The sequence below is a fragment of the Ambystoma mexicanum genome, chromosome 12, assembly GCF_040938575.1.
Source record: "Ambystoma mexicanum isolate Mex_15411 chromosome 12, UKY_AmexF1_1, whole genome shotgun sequence".
NCBI lineage: Eukaryota > Metazoa > Chordata > Amphibia > Caudata > Ambystomatidae > Ambystoma > Ambystoma mexicanum.
The window spans coordinates 811,062,358-811,087,907 of record NC_090936.1 but is presented as its reverse complement, the minus strand read 5'-3'; the positions used below and the strand labels follow the sequence as shown (position 1 = coordinate 811,087,907).

General features: G+C 44.8%; 1 protein-coding gene across 1 annotated transcript in view; it reads right to left on the bottom strand.

Moving 5' to 3' along the window:
- The window catches only part of TMTC2 (transmembrane O-mannosyltransferase targeting cadherins 2), a 937,188-nt gene that overhangs the window by 456,405 nt on the left and 455,233 nt on the right, over positions 1 to 25,550 (bottom strand). The window contains exon 4 of the mRNA XM_069629317.1: positions 25,344 to 25,458. Coding sequence (XP_069485418.1) covers positions 25,344 to 25,458 — 115 coding nt within the window. The remainder of the gene's footprint in view (positions 1 to 25,343; positions 25,459 to 25,550) is intronic.

Sequence of the window (25,550 nt, the reverse complement as noted above, 5' to 3'; positions counted from 1 at the left end):
CAGCTTCCTCCTCATCCGTCATTCGACCTATGAAGCAAGTGTCAGTTGCCATTTTTGCCACCACCTTCACTCCGCCACCTACTCCTGTCATTGACTCTCACACAGCCCTTACTAACCGTCACCTCTCCATCTACAAACCTCTGGACATCCTTTCCCCCGTCATGAGGATCCACATGAAAACTGCTTCCAAGTGCAACACCTGGTATGACTCAGACCTGTCCTCCCTAAAACACAAGTGAATTGCAGCCGAGTGGAAGTGGCAGGCTTTGAGCACATCCTCTGACAAACTGGCCTGCCACCTGCTCCATAGGCAATACCGACTCTCCATCTGCTCGAAGTAGAGGGCTTATATTCAAGTCTGCATTTCTGCGGCCACTAACAGGGCTGAACTTTCCAAAATCTGCAAAGACCTCGTCAACCCTACGGCAGTCTACACTTTTCCTCTGCCTTCGCAGGCCATGTGCACGTCTCTGGTCCCTCACTTCATTTCTAAACCTCAAGACATCCTGTGCTCAGTCTCCTCTACACCATTCTGCCTCACCCGCTCTCAGGCCTCCCTTGGCCCCCTCTCCCCTTCCCTCCTACTCTCCTCTTTCTCTCCCATAACACCTGATGAGGTTTCTAGACAAGTCTGCTCCATGAAAGTCTCAACCAAACAGGTGCTCTCATGCTCCTCCAGAACCATCAAGGACAACAATGTCTCCCTTGCTCCAGCCTTGGACTATTTCTGCAATCATTCCTTTGCCACTGGATCCTTCCCTTCACTCCTCAAGCGCTCCCTTGTGCACCTCCCCCTCGAAATGCCTTCTGCAGACCCTTCCTGTCCAGCTAAATATCGCCCTATCTCAATTAACCCCATGCTGGACAAATTCTTGGAGAAGCCGGCCATCTCCCAGCTTATCCACCACACACTCTGTTGGCTGTCTCCAGGACCACCAGTCTGGCTTCAGAGCTGCCAGAGGCACAGAAACTCTCTCCTGAACAACCGTGAAGACTTGCTCTCTAATCTCAATTCCAACTCTGCTTCCGTTCTCATCCTTCTTGACCTTTCCTCTGCCTTTGATACGTTGCGTCATCCCACCATTATAAATCGGCTCTGTGATACCCTTGGCATCACGTACCTGGCTCTGGACTGGTTGACCTTCCTCTCTGACCGACCATCCCAGGTTCAATCGGGCCCTTTTCTCTCCTTCATCTCATGCTCCACCTGCGGTGTCCTTTAGGATCTATCCTCTTGCCTTGGCATTTCAACATCTACCTCACCCCTCTAGCCCATTTGATCTCCTTCTCTCCTATCTTCCAGTATTATGTGGATGACACACAGCTCCCCCTCAAGCTTCCCTCCTCAGCCTCCTCCTCTCTCATGCCTGCCCAGGTATAGTGCACTGCTAACGTTCTGTGCTTTAATGCCAGTAAAACCAAGATCCTTCTCATTGGGACCCCTGCTCCCTCTTTCCCTCCCACACTCTGGCCATCCTCCATGGGCCCCCTCCCCTCACCTTTCGGTGAGGCAAAAAACCTTGGTGTCACCTCCGACTCCTCTCTCTCATCACCGACCTTGCCAAGAAGGCCCGCTTTCAGCTGCACCTCCTAAGGGGCATTCTCCCTTTCCTCACCTTCCCCCACAAACTCAATGTCTCGAGAGCTCTGGTCTTCTCCAGGTTGGACTACTGGAACAGTCTCTTTCTCAATCTGCCTAACTCCTCCCTTCGCCCCCTTAAACTAATCCAGAACAGAACTGCAAGACTTATCCTTGGCCTCAAGCCAGGGACCGCATCCCTCCAGCCCTAAAATCTCTCCACTGGCTCCCAGTTGCTACAAGGATCAAGTTCAAGACCCTCTGCATCATCCACAAGGCTTTCCGGGGCCTGGGTCCCGCTATATCCAACTCTCTCTCACTAAATACGTTCCTGCTAAAGCCCTTTGGTCTTCTAGCTCCAACTGTCTGCAGCTCAGACGTTTTTCCAAGCAGACAGTGGGGGTAAATTTCTCTCCTCCGCAGGTACCTCCCTCGGGAATGGCCTCCCTGCCTCTCTCAGACTTGAGCTGGATCTCCTTAAGTTCCGGAAGCTTCTCAAGACCTTGCTTTTCTCTTACTCCTTCCTTCTCCCACTCGTCTGCTAATGTCACCGTCTGCCGCTTGACTGGCTGCCTGGTTCCTTCAGATTCTTCATGGCACCAGGTCCTCCCCTCGTCCAGTCTACCCCTGCACTTGGTCTCCGCTGTACCCCCGCTTCCAACCTGTAATTGCCCTTCAAGGCCCCTTCACACTGCACTAGCACCTGCAAGCTCTTCCAGCCCCTTATCTCGCACTTACCTCGTGGACCTTCCTTCCCCTGCACTCTCTGCATTCCCATGGCTCTGTCAACCAGGCTTCCCATGGCACTCACTTTCTCACGGGCCCTTCCACCCTGACTGCAAACCCCTCTTCCACCCCTGCACTTCTTGCTACTGCACTTGCACGATCCAAACGTTACAAGGCCTAGCAGGACTGTTTTTGTCCTCCCTGCCCCCCCACTGACTTGCTGCGCCTCGAAACTCATTGTGTATAGGCGCATTATAAATACCCAATAAATAAAATAAAGATGTTCGGTCAGAATAAAAAGATGGGTAATTGCAGGTTGCCTATAGCTAGATGCAAAATTACAATGAGGGCTATTTCTTAGTACTCAACAGAAAATACGTCTAGTAGGTGTGTGGCTATGTGATAAGCTTGAGATGTGCTCAAGCTTATCCTTGAGCATCAAGGTTTGTTTACATTTTAATATCCCACAACAAACTGCAGGAGCTGAATCATGGGACTGCCAACCCAATGGTCAGAGAGGACACAGTCGTAGATTGATTTTGTAAAAGTTAACTGCAGTCGAGAGCATGGAATATCAGTCAGTCAAGAATACCATTATTCGATTTAAAACCATTAGGAATACAGGTACAATTCATCAATTTAGTATAAACATGTTCAGTTTAGTCAATTGTACAATACGTTGGTTACAAATAGAACAAAGAGCTCAAAGTGAGCTGATGAGTACATTACAGTAATACTGAAACAGCCCTTTGATACCATGACTGGCATAATAAAGTTTCGTTTTACAGAATCAAATAGTTTGAGCAAAAGATTGAAGCTGCTCTATCAAACATTTATTTATTTATTTTATTTTATTTTTGCATTTGTAAGGCGCGCTTAGCCCAGAGGCATCAAGGCGCATCAGTACTTAGGATGACGGTTACAGAGATTGCAATGGATAACCTAAGGTAACGGTTACAGTAAATGAATGCAATTTGCAATGAAAATACTTAGAAAAGCTTAAAGGTGGTGGTTACAGTAGATAACAGATTACAGTAGAGTAATGTTTAGTACAAGTGCCATCAGCCATTCAAGTATAGTATAGATAAACAAAGATGACATCTATTTTAGTATAGTGCATCATGCTTAGAGAGTACATACTAGTGTATAATTCTTCTGAGCCTGACATATCATTGTTGTGAGTCTAAACTGAAAAGTCTAGTTTTCAGGCTTTCGGAATGACCACTGACCACAGGGATGGATCATTTCTCAATTGTAGTGGCAAGGAGTTCCACTGGTTGGCTGTGACTACCGGGAAGCTGGAACCCCCTGCTTTTACTCTCTTGAATCTGGGAGTAGTGATAAGGTTAGAGTATCTTTCTAGATAGCCATGTTGTGTGTGAGAATTTGGCAAGGACACAAACAGATGCTACATCCCTGTCGCACTACATAAATTAATTGCATCCCTCAAACAGCGTCTTTTTTGCTCGAATATAGGCCTTGGGTAGGTTTTCCTCTACCTGTCATTTAATGGACAGACAGATTAACAGGATATTAGTTACTGATTCACTAACAATTTGACAGTGCCAGCACAGGTCGGACTTGGATGCATCCCAGGTGTTGATAGGACAAGCCAAAGGTAGGATACCAAATCTACAGGTGATGTATAAAGACCGTGCACAAATTGGTGTTGCATAATTGAGGTACGACTCCTAATCAAAATGGTGTTTCCTATCTCACTCAAAATGCGCTCTGCCTCTTTCAACATGAAGTCAACTTACACCATTCCTTTTGTGGTTTTATCAATAGAACTTAGATTAGTCCAGAGCTCAGCAGGTCTGATGTAGAGGGACAGCTTTTTAATGCTTTTGCACCGGGGAATAGGCACCCCCACCTTACTAAACAAGAAGATCTTGCCAATCAATTCTATACTTCAGTGAAGAAGGGGTACCGCAAATACGACCCCAGTACAAGAACGGTTCTAATGCCACAATGCAGCCGATAAACCGTATATTTGTTTCTAAATAGAGCAGCAAAATTGGTTTTTCTTCTCAGTTACTGTCGAGATCGAAGAAGTACGATATTCCCGAGGTTTTCCTCCATATATTGTATATTGTTTTGCGAGCAACTCTGAGATTTAATCGGACCGTAGCACCCCTGAGCCATGTTCTCTCAAGAACCTATTTGTTGCTGTAGCAGAGAGAGAGAGAGAGAGAGAGAGAGAGAGAGAGAGAGAGAGAGAGAGAGAGAGATTTGCTTTCTCCAGCTGGTCATTCCAGCTGCCATTGGCTGTGAACCAGAGTCCCAAATATCCATATGCCTTTACTTGTTCAATGGGGGTATCCTCAATTGATAATTTTCTTAAGGGGAGAGAAGACCATTGCTTTTATTTTTGCACAGTTGATTGTGAGGCCACTAGCGCTGCAAAATTCGTAGAAAGATAGGAGAGGGCAGAGGGGCGACTGTCTATTTGCATGCATATGTACCTGCTTAGCTGTGTATAGATTGGCAGATCCAAACCCCTTTGGTTGAAAACTGCAATGGGTGAAAGTTAGCATGCAATGGTTACAATGGAGACAAGCAATGAGCAGGTGTCCAGGCAAAGCAAAAATCGCCTAAAACATATCATTGTTTAAATAAAGCTACTCAGTGAATAAATGCAAGCATGCTTAAATGGATTGACCGTTCCATTACAGTGTACCACTTGAAAATATACTGACACAACAAATATAAGTGTAAACGTGTGAGAGTGAGATTTCATTTGCAGGTTCCCTGTAGAGTTCTACACCCTGTGTCTAGGTGCTACTCTGTACTGCTGTAACTTCCTTGCGTTCGATGTGGCGGGGTGAACCCTGAAGGAGTGTACCTAAGGGACATAGGTAGAGTTCTACAAATATATGAAATGTGTCCGAGAAGTTACATTTGAATGTGGCAGAGTTGTCAGTCATAGGGATTAATGCCATTGCATATTGTTGTTTCGGTTCTTAGACAATTGACTATAGATGCAAGTGTGCAGGTTTGTTATTTCACATTTTTATTATGTTTTGTTACACTATACTGGTAAAGCACAGCATTCACCATTTCCATTGTGCCCTGACACCTTCAAGGAAGATGTATTCAGGATATCTAGAGGGGACAGGTAGTGAGAGAAACTGTGCTAAATCCCCAGCAACCTACAAAATGATGCAGGAATGTCTTTGGAATCGGGATAGTATGGCCTTGAGGTCTTTGAAAAGGCCTAGGTGTCGTGGCTAGAGATGGAACATTTAAACAATAGGCAAGGGAACAGGCGAGCAAACACTGTTCCACTCACTCACCAGGCACCCGACAGCCAGGTTATGTAGGCACGAAAACACGGACCAGTAATAGGCTGATGTCTATGTGAGGAGTAACACTATCACAAAGATCCTTTTAGAAACAGGTGAACCTAAACTTTCAAACCAGCCATTTTAATCCAGTAATGCGAGTTGGATTTCTGTTAACCCATTTTGGACGTAGAGCACATACTGGTTAATTGTGTGCCTAACATGTCTTTTACAAGCTCCTGGCTCGAAGCATACGATTTTCAAATTGGTGAGATCGTTGAACCTCTTCGAGCCAACTGTCTCTCTGAATTGGGAACAAGAGAGGAAAGAGGAGCGCTAATAAATATTAAACGCAACGGATTCTGAAAGAGACCACTGCAATTTATGTGAGGGCAGGATTTAGGACACTGAACCCAATAAATGAAGTCTGGAGGAGTGATCTAAAAAACAGGTTTTCAAGCATTTTGTCTACATAAACCTAAACCCACTTTTTGTCTCAGTGCAGGGTGACAACTCACACAATAGTCAATTAGACAGACCAGATTTGACAGGGCAAATTAATCTCAACATAACCAGATGGGACTATCTGTGCTGCCCAAACACTCAAAAATACAACATTTGCTCAAGTCTGAAATCTTACATACTAGATCACGCTTACTCGCCATGTTCTTGAACAAATTGTTCAAGGGACGACGGCATTTCCAACTGCGCAGGTCAGAAGGAGCAGAATGCCTGGCATATGCTGCTGTTTGGGTTGGTTCAGACCAAGCACAGACCAATCCCGGCTGATGAGTGTTGACGTGAAACTTGGACAATACCATACTCTTAGCTGAACTGGGCTGCATTTGGTCAAAAAGAGCCTTCCCTTCGGATAGCCGTTAAGACTGGTTATCTGTAGCCAAATTCATAAAGACAGGGACAGAAAGAAAAAACGTTCCTTATCTAGCAGAGTGCTCGCTAGAAGTCCTGGCTGCCAGAATACACTTAACTGTACTCCCGCTGATCTCTTCCTACTCACAGTACCTCCTTCCCCTGGTGCTTCCTCTCGTTTGTTCCTTTCAGCTTCTAGCCCCCCCCCCATCACTGGAACTCCCTACCTCTCTCCATCCGTTCCATTTCCTCTTACCCCTCTTTCCGTGCCTCCTTGAAATCTTTCTTTCTTCACCCCATGCCCTAACTTCCCTCTTTCTCCTATTTTATCCCTCCTTTATCTCTACCCTCCTTCCTACTTCCCTTCTTCCCTTTCTTTCTCCTACCTCCTTCCCTCCTCCTGTTCTTTGTATTCCCCCCCCTCTGGCCTCCCTTTCTACTTCCCTTTCTTCTTCCTCTTATCCATTCCTCCTTTAGAACTGGTCAATTGATCTACATACTGTTTTTGATGGTTTGTTTCATGTCTTTGTAACTTTATGCTTCTTGTTAACTATGTATTCTTGTTGTATTGTAAAGCGCTTTGGCGTAAAGCGCTATATAAACCCAATAAATACAAATATGACAATACTTAATGAAACGCTAGCTTGCGGCTGTGGACCGTTTAGGAATGCATAGCATATTGTAATGATACACGGATCCTGGCGCGTAATGTATTTAGCCAGAAATCTTGATTTTCCAATGTGTCCAGTTTAAGCAATGCATGCTTATTTGCGCAGTCTCTTTGCAAGTGATAAAGGAGCGCACGGTCATCCCATCATTCATATTCGTGTGGAATTGAGCCCTGAAAAGGTTAGGCTTGGCAGCACTCTGCACGACAATTTAGCAAAGCACAGCGTGACGGGTGCATTTACTGCCTTAACTCAAGTTGCCGTGTTTATCAAGACACTTACCTACAGTTTGGGCAAATCTATGAAGAAGTCTTCCTGAAACGGGTATCTATTTTCCGCTTTGCTTTTTTCAAACACATTATAAATGAAAATGTGCATCCAAAAAGGAAAAACGTATATCAGAGAGAAAACGTTGCTTAATGTTATTACAGGAAGACGACCGAACAACCCTAGCCTTAATGTACCCAGGCAGTGTTGTAGCTGTGCAAATGTAATGCAACGTTTGATGACAAGGTGAAAGGTTGCATTCCTCGACCATCGGGTCTTGCTAATCTTCCGTTACACTACAGAACTGAACACTGCCCAGCCGTTCCTCAAAAGAGCTACTCTCAGCAAAGTACTGATCCCTCTTCTGGAAGGCAAACATAATGGACCATGGAGAGCTTCCCACATCCAAAAAGACAAGTGTGGTCTCGCCTACCCGGACCCAAACCAGATCAGGACAGAGGCGCAGGGGTGCTCTGGAAACCCATCTGGGGAGATTACAGAAGCCGAAGCCCACCGCCTCAAGTCAGGATAGCAATGCCAACTAACCAATCTGCACGAACAATTTCCCCCTGCGCATCTATCTCTCAAACTCCAAATCAAACAACCACAAACCTACCGCACAAACTTCACTACATTGCAACAACAAAATAAAAACACAGACTCGCACAACAGTACACAACGATTGCCGCGCACAAACACCTCAGGCCCAGCCAACAGACCCACCGGGCTGAGGCCGCCAACAGCACATCACTGCTCTCTTGCACTTTTCCAGCTCCCTCCCACTAACCCCCCCTGCCTTCCTCTTTCAGAGCCGCCAGGGGACCACTCCGGTGGTGATAGTGCACGGTACAAATGTCCTTTAACATTAACAAACAGCACAGATCATACAGAGTCATAGAACGGCCACACCAGCCTCTGTACGGAATGGAGCATGCTCGCATCAGACAAACACGTCCTCTAACATACAGAAAAGCAGCCTCGTTATCCACAGCATCGTGACATCAAAATCGAAACACTGACCAATTTGTTTACTGCCAGCAGTACCAAAAAGGCTACTTCAAATGCAACAAATGTAAGGCATGTAAATAGCGAAATATCGGGCAGAGTCCACCCTTCCTATGCCTGGATGCACCGGCTAAATAATTAACAGGATCATGCACTTAAACAAGAATATTGCCGTAGTGGCACGCTAGCCGCAGGGTATAGGCCAGAGTGAAACAAGGTCCTTTGAGACCACCTTCGGCAACCATCAACCAGGTTTGGACTAGAAACCAAAAGTGGCCCAGGAATTGTTTTTCAAAGTGGCTCAATTACACCGTGTGAGCAAGCCCAAGTGGGGTTTGGCGGGACCCAAATAGTAGGATTTAAGGCACATTTGTCCCTATTTATAAATTAAAAAGTAGTTAAACAAAGAACTGGCATAAAACATTTAAAGAGTGAGGAACACCACACTGGACGCGTTACAACAAAATCTTTACTTCAAAGGGATGAGGAGAGAGCGAGAAGGAAGGTGAGGGATGCATGGTGGAGCCAGGGTAACGGGAGCAGAAAATCAGGGTGCCTACAAAAGAGACCCATGGTTTTGAGGTCCTCTGGCAAGTCTCCAGAGCTGCCTGTAGGCCAGACCACCACTGCCATCAATGATATTAGGCTATTATTACCCCCAGCATACATCTGGGGATATACAATTTATTTATTAATGGAAAGTGGGCTTCACCAACACCTTGTTTGCAGATTTGCCATTAATCAAGATGGAAACCAAAACAGACCATGGAAATAGTAGAGATAATTCCCCTTGCTCTTTCCATTCCCATGAACTGGGAGCTTAGTGAGGACCAAAAGGGCTTGAGGGTGAGGTGTGTGGGAATCGAGGAGGCCAAGGCAGATCCACCCCCCCACCAAACCTCCTGCATCCGATTGACTGGTGCCTCTCCTGCAGGTGGTAATATAATATACGTTCTGACATGCAAGAACTAGAACCTTGGAAACATTCCATGAAGTCTACAATAATTGTTTTTTGTAATCAGTACTACTTATATTCTTGATGGCCAGGTGCACAGATGGCAACACACACACCCTATTTTCTGTAAATGTTTATTCTACATTTTCTTTTCGAAGGCATCACATTGTGCTTTCTGAAAACCCTAAAACCACAGTTCAAAACAACTAATCTTTTTCCATGTTTTACTGTGTATGTGACATTATTGACATATTCCAGTTGCATGTGTGCCACTGGCTCACTGTAGAATGGCTTTACTAATAAAACTTCACGAGGAACATTACACATTAGTTTAGCCTTCCAAGCTACATTTTAGGCCTGTTTAAACAAGCCAAAAGTTCCCTTTTCTCTTTAAATGTATATACACATTACAAAGGGAGGCTCTAGTAGAATACTCAAATACAAGAATTTAAACCTCCATCTTGTTGGACACTTGAGCTTTACAGTCAATCTCCTTACAATAATATGGTGTCACCACACCAAAGCGAACAATTCACACCGAAAACTCATTCGTGCGCGGGAAAAAGCTTCTGTTTCAGTCAGAACAGGCAACTGTAGCTTTACAAAATGTGTTCTACTGGACGAGACCCTCCGCGTCGCAGGGAGAAAGTAGTTGTGCAGCGGCCTGGGCGTAGGGGCGTGAACAGTCGACCACAGATGAGGAGGAACGTGCTCGACTGCAGACCGGGCTCGGAAGGCAGGGCAGAAGCCAAGTATTTGGACGAATGGTGGGAAGCGGAATGGGAATGGGGGTTTCCAGGGGGGTCATCCAGATTATTGCATTAAGGGTCGAGGGCAGACTGGCGATGGAGCAAGGGGGATAAGCGGTATCCCCGATACGAGAGCGGGTGACAAAGAGGCCCAATGCAGCTGGCGATACGTGTCACAAGGGTTTCTGTAAATTTCGCAAGCCCCCCCACCCCCGCCTAACCCAAAAAAACATGTAAAAAGGCAATGTAGTAAACAGCACATACATTACATTTATACATATCTCATAGAAGTAGCAATTACAGTGTGCTGGCATGCACACGTTATCACATACTTACATGTGCAGCCACACAAACACTCCTATATTAAACTTCCGTGTATTAGACATCACTGCTACTTCTATCAGCACCAACTGTGCACCATTATGCCCGCGACAGGTCATTTGTTTGGCACTTAACAACTCGTGCCACAGTATTTGCCACTATCGGTCCCAGGTAGACATACTGGAGGGTATAGACTTGGCATTATGCTGCCTGCATTGTTACTCATAGAACATGATGCAATGCAGACCCCACGGCGGGTACGGTTTTGACATTTTTGGAAAATGACAACCTGTGTCCCTCTGCCGTGACCCGTACATAGGAAACCAAATTCTCCGTCACTGGACGCGCCTTGCTTAAGCTTATGCTACTTATGCTAACGGGAGATTCGAGCGCTGGATTTGTTTGTGCATTTTAGACTCCGGGTAACACTAAAGGAGAGATGTGGTTTTCCCCGGGAACCCGACAGCACCTGTGCTGCATGCGCTGATCAGCTCAGGGGCGAAGTCTAGGTTGGTCTCCAGGTTGTACGCTGCTACTGTAGATAAGGCTGCAGGGTGGGAGGAGGACTCCCAGGCTACTAGGGAGAATGATTTGGGTGCCACCCTCACCCTGTAGTACTAAACTTGGAAATCCTGCTGAATGCATATGCGCACGGTGGCCATCAATAGTAACTTCGAATTGATTCAGTTTGAATTTTTGGACCAGTTTTATCTTACCCTGAAGGACATTGACAGGTTCTTCCCCAAGGCTACGGACTCATGCTGCAGGTGTGGCATGCCCAGACCTCTTATGCATCTGGCTTGGTATATCTGGCAGATATAGCAGGGGAACTAATGGTTCCATCTCCAACTGTTGCTTTGCTAGGCTTCACACTCAATCTGCCCAAACACACTAGGAAGTCGCAGGGCCTTTTGCTACTACTAGCTAGGAGGCGAGTAGTCAAGGTATGGGGTAGGAGCTGCTCCCCGTCAGTCGAGCAGTGGAGGTCAGACATTTTATACTGTTGTGAAACAGAAAAGGACTACAGACATTATGTGCACCTGACCTCAAGGCCAAAGGACATCTGGGTCCCATATGTACCGTATTTGCTGTCAGTAGCGTGAGAAAACTGATGGTATTCTCCCACCCACTCCCTCTGGATCTTCCATTCAGGTGGCCAGGGAAAGGCCATCGCTTTTGGATGCCGACTCTGGGGGTGGACAAGCAAGGAAGGATCACAAGGGATTGGAAGGAGGATACCCATGGTAAAGACATGGTATTTCCCCAATGCAAAAACTACCCCCAACCTTCTCTCCCTCAGCCTTTATGGGGTATTTCAATCTCACCCCATCTCCCCTTCCCCATTACCCATTTCCAACAAACACAGACGAGGAAGAGGCAACTAAGATCAGTAAAGATTACCCATTGGAATAACATGGGGAAAATAAGGGCAACCTAACCTAGAAAGAACCCAAGCTGTCCCACTAATAGAGTCAGGCAGCATCAGGCATTCACTAGTAACTATTCACTCCTGACTCCACTTGACTGGTCTTTTTGCTATAAAAGGTGTGGTCTCACAAAATGATGAGCAAGTAGGAGAGAAAGCAGACGAGTGAGTTGGGAGGAGAGCAGAGATGCCAGAGCTGCCCAGGACCAGAGGCCAGAAACCGGGATGCCAAGACACTGAGGAACTGCAGTTTGTAAGTACAGAAGCGTGGCAAGGGAGTTGTGTCTTCATGGAGCCCAGAACCGCCCACGTATGGGAGCCAAGGGGCGTGCTGGTCTCCTGCAGCAACTGCGGATGCAAGTGCTCATTCCCCTGGGCCAGTAAGACAGCCAAGGAGTGTCCGAGGGGCAGGCGGTGAGACCCTGACCTCAGAACAAAGAACCGATAAGAAGCCAAAGCACAGAAGTCAGCCCAGTGAGTCTGAAAGCATTGCAGAGCTGGGTTGTGAAGAGCGTGATGCAAAGGGGCATGTGAAACGTGTAAGAAAGAAGAATGTGCTTTTTAAAGTATTCGAGTGAAGTTAATGGGAAGACTTCAACAATGTGAAACTAGAGAGATACACATGTGTGAAGTAATAAGTGAACTAAAGGCATTGAACTCAAGTGCAAAAGGGGCAAGAAGCCCACGGAAAAGGTGCAAGAGGCACGAAAGCAATAGAAAGTGGAAAAGGGACCAGAAGCCCATGGAGAAGAGTGCAAGAGGCGCAACCAAGAGGAAGTTTGAAAGACAAAGTAAGAAATCAAGAGAGGGGAAAAAGGATCAGAGTGGTTGCGCTGAGGAAAAGCAAAGAGCCTAGCATTTTCAAAAGACTCTGATTCTACCCCATAAGATAATGATGTGTAAGACTTTGTGTAAAGGCATATCATGACCAGCTGAATTGGTTTTTGGAACTAGAGCAGCTTGAGGAAAGGTGCCCTGTGAAACCAAAAAGGAACTGTGATAGATGGTATTTTGTTTTGAAAGATGGAAGAGGCCTGGGAAGGGACCCCTGAGAGGCCTATTGAGGATTCGTCTGTGACATTGACCAAACGGGACCTGGTGAAAAGACCACCTGAAACCAACTCTGGTTTTGCCAATTTTGTTGAACCACCATTTTTCCTTTTTTAAAATACTTCCTAGCACATTTTTGTACAGTGTGAGGGCAAGGATAGGTTTAGACACAGACAGAATTTTATTTTGGACTGTTAGACAACCACGGCCATTAGAAACATCGGTTAATGGAACCAAGAAACATCAGTTAATGGAACCATCCCCTCAGAGTCAGTCGGGCATTCCACCAAACCAGGAACCTTCGTAAATCGTAAATCAAGGTTTTAAAACATATGCTCTTGAGTCTGTCTATTGATACCATGCCTGTCTCACAGTAGGCAATGGAATACCGGAGGGGTCTCCTCCTCATTCACCTTGTTGATAAAATAAAAATGCATGTTTCCCTGCTTTGGTTTCTTTCCCTCCTTGGCTCTAATGTATTTGATAAGTGGGGCGGGTGGGAAGAGTGGGGTTGTGGTATGATTGGGGAACTCGTGATGTCTGTTTTGTTTTATTTTTGCTTTAAAAATCATTAAAACACTGTTTAAAAAAAATCACCCCTGCCCCCACCACTATGATTAAATCGATTTATAGAACGGTCATTCAACTACAATTCTATAAGGTTTTTATAAAGCCTGATGTTTACTTTAACAGCATTGGTTATACGAGTACTTTAAGACAGAAGCTCCCACAGAACCGGGCTCCCAATATGAGCATAGACGAAGCACATGCAACTAGCAGCGTAAAGAACTGAAGCGTGGGCCATCACACTCACAGCCAAATACTAAAAAATAGTTTTTGCCCCGGTGGTAGTGGTACATTCCTCTGCCCCAAAAACGTGGAAAGGGCGTTTCTTTTAAGTGTAAAGATGGAGGTCTGACTCCTTGAACAACTAACAAAAGTTTTTTTGTGTGCATATTGCAGGTTGGCACTAACCAGGGCTTTGAAATACTGTGATGGTAAAAGCCATAGCTGGGCTTCACAGGCCCCAGGTCATTCCTCAAGTCTGTTTCTTTAATGTCTCACCTTTTATTATTGGGGTCGGGTAGACAAAAGTGTGGAATGGAGAGTGCTAATGACCCCTTTCCCTGACAAGTCACAAGCTCGCTGGGAAAAGCCATTAGTATTCCAACGCCCCTCATTCTGTTTATTCCCCACAGGGAATACCTGCATCACATAAGCCTGTAACAGTGTAATGCAGGCACACGTGCCCATTTTATTCAGAAAGATGCTTGTGTGAAACAATTCTGTGACGTGAAGACAAGTAGGACAACACGCAGAGATGTCTGGTTGTCTTGTGCAGGTAAGACATTTTCAAGCACTTACGGACTCTGATTTCTGAAATAAGGGCTGCTTGAATGTTGAAAACAAGGAAAGGGGTGTATTATAAAAATGGAGACAAGCATAGGTACAACTTTAAACTGAGAGTGCCACCACCAGGTTTTCTGCAAAACGTATGAAAGCTCGCAGGGCTTATCAAATACCTTAAAATGAAACGTTCAAATGCAATTTGCTGTCATTTTTCCACATGAGCGAGCCGGCCTAATCTTTACACACACACAGTTGGACTATATCGGCGTGGTACGAGATTAGTCTAGATAAACTCATAGCGTGGGTCTGTGCGCACGGAGGTCTTACTCAACAAAGTTCTGTTTCAGTCTGTCGAGGTTAATAATAGGCTTTTCTACTGTGACTGAATCATTCTAACAGCTGTAAATATTTAAGCCACAGTATACCCTATAATCATAGGATTTATACCAGCATTGATTTCAATCATGTTTCTTTCACAAAACGCTCTGCATTTTCGGGAGGACGGTGAAATAACCCCTGTAGCTGTGCCATATGTAGGAATGCACCATAATTACGCACATGGTCTGCTTTACACTAGCTCTCTCAATTTACTTTGTCGGGTATAATTAAATATTGGTTTTTATTTTACTTTTCCCAGTGCTTGATGTCAAAATGCGCTTTCGTCTGATGGATCCGTCATGACTCCACACCCTTAAATGCATTCTAAACCCTACCCAAGACTGCCTTCTATCATACGTCCCGGATAAGAACTGCATCTAAACAGCCAGTGGCAGGATGTGAATGCCCAGGCAGGCAGCTATGGGCCAACAGTCCCGCTCCTCCAAGTCTAAAACCAAACCTCACATTTACACTCTGAATTACAAGATAGCATTTCCCATCCCAAATCCCTTGGTTGTTAAAAAGGGCCTGGTACACCACCTTGGGTTTAGCAATGAAAGCTGGCGGCCTGTCCGCTGTAGCACCTCTTCTCCATCATCCCCTTTAACTTCTTGTTGCTCTTAACTGCAGATCAAGCGTTAGTTAGGCTGTGCCTTGAAGTCCAAAGTTAAATTCTCTACTAACCCTACATTTTGCTTTCGCCGGTAGGACTGCGGGCCATTTTGTAAAGGTGCATCAACAAACGAGAGACACCATTGATCCAGCATTTGATTCAATGGTACATTATGCACACGCCACCAGCACATTTCTCATTTTCTACTGAGAAGGAGGTACCCGAGCACCCTGCAGCCGTGAATTCCGATAGCCCATTTCAGGTTCAGAGGGGCATGCTTTCAGTTGAAGTCTAGACATTTCTCTAGTATCAAAACAGTTAATTTCGAATTAAATCAATCCATAAAGCAACAATGCAAGAAAAGCAGACATCCTTAGTTGTGAGAATTAATGCACTCTTAGCAGGGGCATATCAATTAGGAGAAACCAGAAAACCTTCAAACAGATGGATATAGCATAAAACACAAACAAACCCTTATAATCTCGCTCTACAATGGATATCATAAAATCAACGTTAAAAGTAATACTCTGCGTTTCCAGGCAGTTTTCAGATAGCATCCAAATTTAAAACTAGTTTTTACATCTGGAATAGACGGAAGCAATAAAAAGTAAGGTTTCACTGTCTCATACCATTTCTCCCCCCCACCTCCCATAGGCAGTCAAGGGAACAGCATATCCTTAACTCATCACACTGTGGTTAAAATAATGCTAATCGTAGGAGCCATATAGGCAGCAGACATCCTCTGACGCGCTAACACCACCCCACTCTTTCCCGTCACAGGCCCCCACTACAACTTCACTCTTGCCCATCACAGTACCCCACTGCCACCAACTCACTCTTCCTAGTCATAGTACCCCACTACCACCAACTCACTCTTCCTAGTGATAGTCCACAACTACCCCACCTAACTCTTCCTCGTCACAGTACCCCAATAACAATTAACATGAACGCCAAATCCCTCTTTCTCATCCCAGAAACTAACTAGCAATCCTACCTTTACCATCACCTCCCTCTTCCTTGTCCCAGTACCCAATAGTAACCCATCTCTTTAACCCTACACATCCATCTTCCCCGTCACAGTACCGAACTAACCCACCTCAAACTTAGTCAGTCACTCCTCCATCCCACTCTTCCTTGTCAGAGTCCCCCACTACTGGCACCTCCTCATATTCCACTATTATCCCCACTTCACTCTTCTTCCTCAGAGTCCTCCACTACCCCACCTCCCTCTTCATCATACCAGTCCCCCAATCTTCTTCCTCACTCTTCCTCACCAAGGTCCCCCAACTCCATCCACCTCACTCTTCCTTGTCAGAGTACCTCACTACCATCACCTCACACTTCCTCATCACAGTCCCCCACTATGACCAGGTCACTCTTCCTCTTCACAGTACCCTACCACCACCAATCGCTCTTCCTCTTCACACCCCCCCACATCAATGTACCAATCAATTCCCTAGCAGGGAGCACATTTTATCTAGCCTTGGTCAGAAGAATACGATGGCACGAATTTGTGTCAGATATTCAATAGCTTGCTGTCCCCATCGCAGGTGAGAGGTGTAGATAATTCCTCTCCAAGTATTTAGACAAATGCATTGTCTCCCCTGTGGTTACCCACACACAGTCATTTCAGTTTCAGAACCCCCCTTTGAAACGCCTTCAAATCATGAAATTCTCGAATGAAGGCCAACCAGCTTACTTGGTAACAGTTGCCTAAAGAGAGCAGGTGTTTTGTACGTAATTTGGTTAAGCTCTTATCCTGGCTTGCCCACAAAGATTAACAAAAATAAATCGGTTTTCATAGTGAAGTATCCAAAATATGGGTTAGTCCTGTATACAAATGGGTAGCATACGTTGATGTAGTTTGAGGGACACCCAATAAATGTGAAGAAAAACATTTTCTTCATATTGTAGCACATCCAGTTTATACACACCTCGTGATTCAATGCTATACGACTCTGCTGCTAAATTCTTTCCCCTACAGCTGTAGCATATACGATTCACTGAGTACTGGTGAAGTACATTCGCAACTAAAAAGAACGCCCGTTACTTCTTTCATCTTTACTCTACACTTACTCATGTTCTCATTCCATGAACGCCTATTAAAAGTAATTCCTAGATACTCAAAAGTTGAACAATAAGATAAGCATTGATTATTCAAGATTATTCCTGGGGTCGCTGTGGTTTACTGGAAAAGCACATTGCATAGCATTTTCCGGCATTGAGCTGAAGTCCCAGACTAATCATTTATCATAGGACTGGACCAAGGCCTGGAGGGACTCCGGGTTCTAAGAGACCTGCATCGCCAGCATTGCTCAACACCAAGATTCTTCTGCCACAACATTTACGCATGTCTGCATCCAAACGGTTTAAGATGGATGGAAGGGAGTTAGTAGAGAGATTAAACAGGAGGGTTGCAAGCAAACACCAATGCCTGGCCCCCTTCCCTACCTCAATGAGTCTGCTCCACTTCCCCTGTCTATAACGGACATGTACCTTAGAGCCAGTATGGAGAGATTCCAGCATTCAGAGTAGCAGTCTTGGAATACCAGTCTAATCAAGAGCGTTCCAGTGTAGACCTCTGTCCATGTAGCCAAACAAGGACATAAGGTCCAGGAAGGCCACATAGCCAGAGGGCCTCTGGAAATAAACATACTTGGCCAAGATAAAATATAGGTTGACACATAGGTTGAAAGCACATTGGTTGAACGTGCCCACGCCTGGCCTAAATGCTAACTTGGTGTCAGACAGGAGGTTTCTGTCCATCACCCATTCCTCTACTCTACACATTCGAATTCCCCAAAAGAGTTTTGACATCCCATCTCACAAAGTGATGGGACGATAGGAGGATGGGAGAGACTGTGTACCCTTTTATGTACATTGGCACTATAGTACCAATCATCCAGCTCTCAGGAATAGGATTTTCAGACAGACCAGCAATGAACACGTTTTTGAAAAGAGGAGCCCATAGATCAATTCAGGAATGGAATAAGTCATTCAGTATACCATTACTCTAGTAACTACTAACCAATGACTCGCTGCACTAGATTATTTGTGCACCCAGATCAGCCTTCATGGCATTTTTAAGTTGTTCCACACATGTTGCAAGACAGGTTTCCTTGCCCCTCATTTGGCAGGTCATTATTTTGACGCAAGCCACAATGCACCCTTTAGTTCCCATTTGTGCAGTACAATTGGTTTTGCCACTAGCAATGCTTTGCAGGGCAGCGCTGAGACAAGTTTATAATTTACTTGAAAGAAGCAGTATATGAATACATAAAAGTAAAACGTTATTCACTGAAATGCAAGTGCATGTGCTTATACGCCTATGTGGAGGGTTGCATTCAGACTTGCATCTCGAATCATTGCTGGTCTACCTTAATTTTAGATTGTGCTTTTTGGACCTCGTCCATTACAATGGGATTACATTTTTTTACTGTATGTACGGCCATTGACGATTGGCTTCCTTTTCAGGATCCGCTTAAAGCCCTTCCATGAACTAATATGGACCCACAGTTCCTTCTATACAGAATCATTATGTAGACAGTTGAGGTCCTCATGGCTGTATCATGCAAGTCAGTGAGAAAAGATGAGAAGTTATTGCATTTCAAGCTGACCCTCTCAAACTCAGTTTGACTGTGCAACATACCTGAAGGTTACTTAGGACAAAGTGGGGGACATTAACCTTTTCAAAAGGGCTGGTGGATTCAGCTATGAGAGGCTCTTCAAGAAACCTTCCCAAAATATTGAAGTCGCATCCCAAACACTATAAAATCAAAAGAGGGCTGCACAATTTTCTGCCAAACAAAGGTTCCTCACTACTCACTTTTTGACACAAAATATTTACTATTTTCCTAAAGGCAGAGGCTCTAAAGACACAGATGCAATGGAAATAATTAATTGCAAATTCTATCACACAACTACTCTGCCACTTCCCGCCTCATCCACAAACCACCTTACAGGTGTCATCTTCCTAGATGAGATTGTGGAATTGCTTTCTACAGCTTCAGAGTGTCACACAAACAAATCCTTCCTTGGAGAATTCGACCTCCCCAGGACACAATCAACCAAAATCACTAGACAGGCGTTCCTGACACCAGCAGAATCGTTAGGCATGATCCAACATTTACTAGCACTGACATGCATTAGTGCTAATACCCTAGACCTCATCATCTCACCCTCATTGTCCTCAACTGCAGAGAGCATGCAGCTATTCCTTTCTTATCACACCCCCTGATAGACTACAGGGGTCAGGATAAACACCCCCATGGTGGCACTGCGCTCCTTCAAAAATCAATCCAATAGAGGTGCTGTTTCTCCAACGTCCCCACCACCTTAACATTATTGGGCAGAACCCTACCCTTCAGAAGAATTAGGCCATGCCAGAACCGAACCGATCTCTCTACGGAAGCTTAAACCCATCCTTCATTTTAAAAAGGACCTCTGAACAGCAGTCCATACCATAGAGATCTTGATTATTGATGGGGGCAATGCCCTACTTGAAGGGTACCTGGCTGCTCACCTGGCTCTCCAGAAAAATGCCCACCAGACACTGTGGCTCTCCTCGTCACCAGCTCAAGGAAATTTGACCACACCACCTCCAATTTGCACATATGACACTAGATTCCCATCCCAGCTAGAAACTCTTTCAAACCCGCACATCACTGCTAAGGAATGACCTTCAATGGTCTTGTTGGGATGCACGTACAGTGTCCCAGCCAGGCTAAATGATTCCAGTAGAGAAAAACCTAGATTGAACCATCATGGAAACAGACTCAAGATGGTGCTGCAGAAGCACACACATTGTTATAGTTGGGTTTCACACATATTAGATACTCACATATAGCAACACAAAGAGCAACAAAATGCATTATTGTCATGGTTGCCGAGTTCATAGATAGGGCAGCATATATGCCCAGTGTTAAGGTTTTGTATTCATAGTATCTTAGTGTAGTGTGATGTGTGAGAAAGACCAAATTAGATGGAAAAGGAGACAGCTAGGTATTTTGGTAGACGCAAGGTCAGTGTGTTTACATGGCAGGAGTGTTGCCATGTTGGATGTTAAGGCCTATCACACAGTGAATAGAACAAGGCCATTATATGGAGCTTTGCATCTGTTAGTTCAACTTCAAAAATGAATCCCCTTTCCTGTTCCCCAGAAGAAAAGCTGAGGTCAGAGGCACCCATTGTACACAGATAAGTGCTAATTGTGTCCAGCTGCAGCGTTTGAATAGGGTGGAAAAGGAATGAGAGTTGGCAGGAATGTACCCTTTGAAGGATAATTTCATGAGAACAGGGGATAAGGTTTTGTGATACCAATGGACAAGATGAAAATGTGGAGCACTACTGCCCTCCCCAATGAGCGGGCATCCCACATGAATTACAAGCAGACAACCAAAAGCAAATAAATTCCTGAAATTCAGAAGAACGTAATGTAATTATTGGGTACGTGGGGTTCAGGGGAGTTAAGAGGGAGCCATGTCTGGAAATTCTGTGATTTGGTATAAGAGAACCAGAGGTGATGCCAATAAATTAAGTACAAGTCAAGGAGGCAGCTTTTGTGCACCACAGGTTGATGAGGCCTATTGTATATTAGTGCAGAGTTGGCATCGCCAGTTTACTTTGATCACTTCTGGAACAGGGGGGGGCACACATCAAGTGATGGTCTCAATTTACAAATATATCAATAATGGAAAACCACCAATCAGGTACCTGGATTTGATTGTGATGATGAAGGGGATCACGTGTTTAGGGGAATGGATTTAGATTAGATGTGGCCAATTGGTCCAGGGACTATGGTGGGGATTAGCATGCTCTATATGCGGTAACCAATGCAGGTTGAAGATTATGCATAGTATTATTAATTTGCAGTCTCTCCGCTATAAAAGATGTAATGTCTTGAGATAAGACAAGCACCGTGTCAGTTCGGTTCTACGTGACCGTCTGAGACCTTGTTTCCCTTGCAAAGTAGTGCCGTGACTATTTGCTCCATTTGGATTCTTTTTACGGGCAGTTTTTGGGTGACTTTCCTTTCAGTCTCAAAACACTAAACACTTAAGAAAATCTCTGGTTTAATGTCCTCTCAAACTGACCACAGATGGGCTAACCTATACAACTCTGCTGGTGATGCAGACCTGCATACCATATATCTAAAAATCACCTTAAGTCTCCTGCTTTACGTGCAAAGGGATACATAAAAGCTTAACCACAAGCTTTTGAGCAAACAATCAAACAAGCATGTGAATACTGGAGTGCTTTAAACATCTATATAAATGGAAAGAAGACAAATACAAATGGCGAGACCTCAAATGCAAATGATTAGCATGAAAGGAGTAAAGGATTAAAATGAGGTCGCAGTCGTTTGAGGAGGGCTCTTCAACAAGTACCCTTAACATCAGTGATGCCATAATCTCAGACAATGGCCCTGGGGATCAGGAAATCTGGCAACAGAAACTAGAGGCTGACCCTCTGCATGGGCGTCTTTATGCAAGGGCAAAAAGGGGCTCTTGACGAGAGCCCCCACTTTGGAGAGGGGGGGGCCTACAAGGCTGCCTGAACTAAAGAAGTAAGATTCTATTGTTCACCAGACTTAAATGGGACACATCAGGACATTTTATGGCATGCTGCCGAGGCTCTAAACCCATTACCTTTCAGTTTTGACAAGTACATTCTGCTCTTATCAATCCATCATGTAATGCTTTCTCTGTTCACTGTGATATATATATATAGGTTGTGTGTTCCTATGGCAGAACTCTATAGCATTCTTTCCTTCTGGTGGGAATTACGGTGATCATGTGCAATAGCCAAAGTTAAAATGGATATTGATAAATTGAGTGCCACAATGGTTCAGAAGTTAGCTCAGTGTGTTAAGCACTCATTGCAGATTATATGTGTTCATATGCAAGATTAGAATAGCACATTCCAGCAAGGCTGGCTGAGCCTTTCTTATGTTTGAACTTTATAAGCCTGCTTGCATATGCACTTGGTTTTGCAGCACAACAGGTTCTATTATCAGCATTGTACCTGAACCAGATATGATTGCTATTAAAACTAACATGTCATCCATATGGTGAAGGTCTAGAAATTGGTTTGTTCAGACAGGATGTTGTAAAAATTAGGCAAGCACCTCCAACGATTGGCATAAACTGTTAGGCCAAAAGGTGAATAATTGTCCAAATTCAAGACTGTGGAACCAAAGTGTTCATGCTTGTATCCTGGCTTTGCCAGTAGACGATCTAGTGATGATCCTGGTCAAATCTAATATCTCTTACATTACTGTGCTGTCTTCTGTGAGGTTTGCCTTCTTGCATGCTGGTGCCATCGTATAGCCCATTAATTTATCTTTCTTCTTATGTAGGCCATGTGAGTGGAAGGGGTGATAGAAAGAAGAGAGCGGAGCAGATGTTGCAGGCCTCGGGCAAGCATATTTTAAGGGCTGCTTGTTTGACACAAAAACCGGTTTGCTTTTTTGTAAAGTCAAAGGTTTTGCTGCAGGTTTATAAATGACAATTGCACAAGCCATTGTTTGGGAAGTATTTAAAGCATTTACATACAAAATATAAATACAGATTAAATCTGTTAAATCACATTGGTTGTTATGATGGTACTTCAATGCTTCCCGAGACGATGGAGAGAATGAAGCTTCTAATCTGCATCCACTATCTATGCTATGGCATGTGTAGCCTTCTCCTTCCTTCCAATTGGATTCTTCTATCCATGCATAAGCACCTTTGCATTCTGTGAGGCAGCTGTGAGCTCTGGGTTGCATGTACATTTTACACACAGTCCTGCATTATTACTACAGACTGCATACCTACCTAGATGCTATTGATTAAAAAGTATCCTGTATCAATACTAGAACAGATGTAACCTCTTTGTAGATGACTAATGTTCGGATTAGAGCAAGAACGAAGAAGATAAGGGGACTTGAAAGGAGCAAACATGTTTATTTTGAATGCTGCGAGGCAGCTTATCAACCTATATGTTGCGATTGCGATGAAGGGAGGGGGGGGGGGTGCGAACAGATATTCTCGATTTTTTTATGTTTTCTTATTTTAGTGGGCATTTGTAAGGCGCTTCTACATCAAGAAAATGGTATTTCAAGGCGCCCACAAGGCAAAGTGAAGGGAACAAGCGAAACATAAGAATTAAAAGCGCCAAATACACAAAAAGTAATCCTCCTATGCCTTGTGAAAATTTGGATCGCACAAGTGCAGAGAGATAGAGGTAACAGGGGTAAGTGCTAGAGCATCCACAGAGGAGTCAAGTGCCAGGGGGGTAGTGGCAAGACAACAGGTAAGTGTGAGAGCCGGTTGCTAAAGCAACAGCTATTTGCCAGGCATGGACTACTGGATGAGAGAGGGGTCACCAACCCATCAATAAGTGCAGGTCTGTGAGGCAGCACAGGCAGAGTGGTGCCCGAAGGCAAATGCAAGGGGAGGGCGAATGCTCCCAGGACGACACAGGAGGGCCCAGGCCACCAATCACAGCTACTGTGGGGCTTAGCACCGGAGGGAGAGAGGGAAGGAGGAGGAAAAGAGGAAAGTCTTGAGGTGCTCGCAGATATGTAGCTCAAGATGGAGAGAAAGGGGTAGGCTTTTCCAGATGAGGGAGCAAGCTGAGGAGAGGAAACAGCCGCCCGCTCCCGGCTTCGAGAAGCGCTCGACAAGCGGAGTTGGAGCGGAGGAATCAGAGGGATATGAAAGGAGAGTATTTGGTGAGAGCAAGTTGCAGATAGCGTGGTCCTCGGCCCCAGACAGCCTTATTAGTGATGCCGAGGGATTTAAATTTGATTCTTGCAGCAACTGGGAGCCAATGGAGAGATCTTAGTGCTGAAGAGAAACGGTCCTTGGGCTCAATGCAAAGGATAAGTTTTGCCTCTAAGTTTTGATCACTTAATTGGTTTAGTTTGGTGTAGGTTGGGGGGGGGGGGGACAAAGATGTCCATGCACAGGGCCCAAAAGTGCTTAAGATGGCCCTGAGCCTCTGCACCCAACACGCTCAGCCAGATTCAGTAAGTATTGCTGGCCTAAAATGCAACTGTGACAGAAAGCCAGGCAATGTCCAGCTTATAAAGCATTCTTGCTTTAGCACTCTGGCCAGTGGAGGAAGCAACGCTGCTAGCCTCTGCTGCCAGTGCTAGCCACAATTTTAAAATCAATACAAATCAACCACTCCGTCACGACAAAAACTGACAGGGTTCTGAGTTGAGAGTATGTGGAAGCATGGGGTTGGGGGGTGGAATCTTATAGAAACGATCTTGCTTGGTCTTCATTATCGGTTGCTTTTCACACAGTGCGGCACAATGCACCACACCAGTGCTCCGCTTTAGTGTAAGTAATCTTGATTCCATGATGTACTATTCTCGCTACTGCAGACCATTACACCAGGGCCGTAATTGTTGCTCCCAGAATACATTATATTTTAGCACAAATCCTCTACAAATTATTTTCACAAAGATTAAAAATATGTGACCATGTATTTTATATTCATGCTATTGCTATATATTCATGCCTCCTGAGACTGTGCAGAAATGAGAAAAACATGCCTACAGAAGGAGAAAATAATAGACTAAGTAGTAAGGCAATGCAAATAAAATAATGTCCCACTATAAATGGGCTTTGTGAAAAAAGTCTGCCATTACAACCAGCTAAAAGCAAAATGCCCTATTCTCAGATGCCACCAATTTGAAGAACCCACCTCATATGCTCAGGCATCAATAAAGTAACATTTCACAACAACTCGCACAAAATCATGCATAAATGAGCGTAGGCCTCGCGTTCATTACAAGCCTCCAATATCAACGTTTTCCTCTGCAGATTTTTCAACAGGAAACAAGTTGTGTGTGGAATGTTTTTCCTCCATCGTCCTGCATTGTTTCTAAAATTGGGAAAGCCACACGTTGACCTATCTGATGGTGCAGCCACGTGCATAAAAGCAGCTGTCCACCCTGCGGCGTAGCAGCATGATTAATGGAAAGGCTAATACAAAGGCCGAAATGGCAAGAGCAAGCCCATCTCGACTTCCTGTGGCCAACTCAATGGCACCCATTCACCAGAATTTTCAGAAGTGAACCCGTTCCAGCTGAGAAGTGCATACTTACAGATTATAAAGCATATCGGCCATGTTGCTGCGGTAGTACAAGGCATTTCTATAGGCGCTCTCAGCTTCGGAAATCTTGCCCTGGCTCTTGAGAACATTTCCAAGGTTGCCCCATGCTGCCAGAAAGAGAAAGCAGGATTAAGTGAAAAAGCGTTCATGGTAGTCAAAGCAACCGGGCAGTGCATGCAAAGAAACAAGGCAAAGAAAA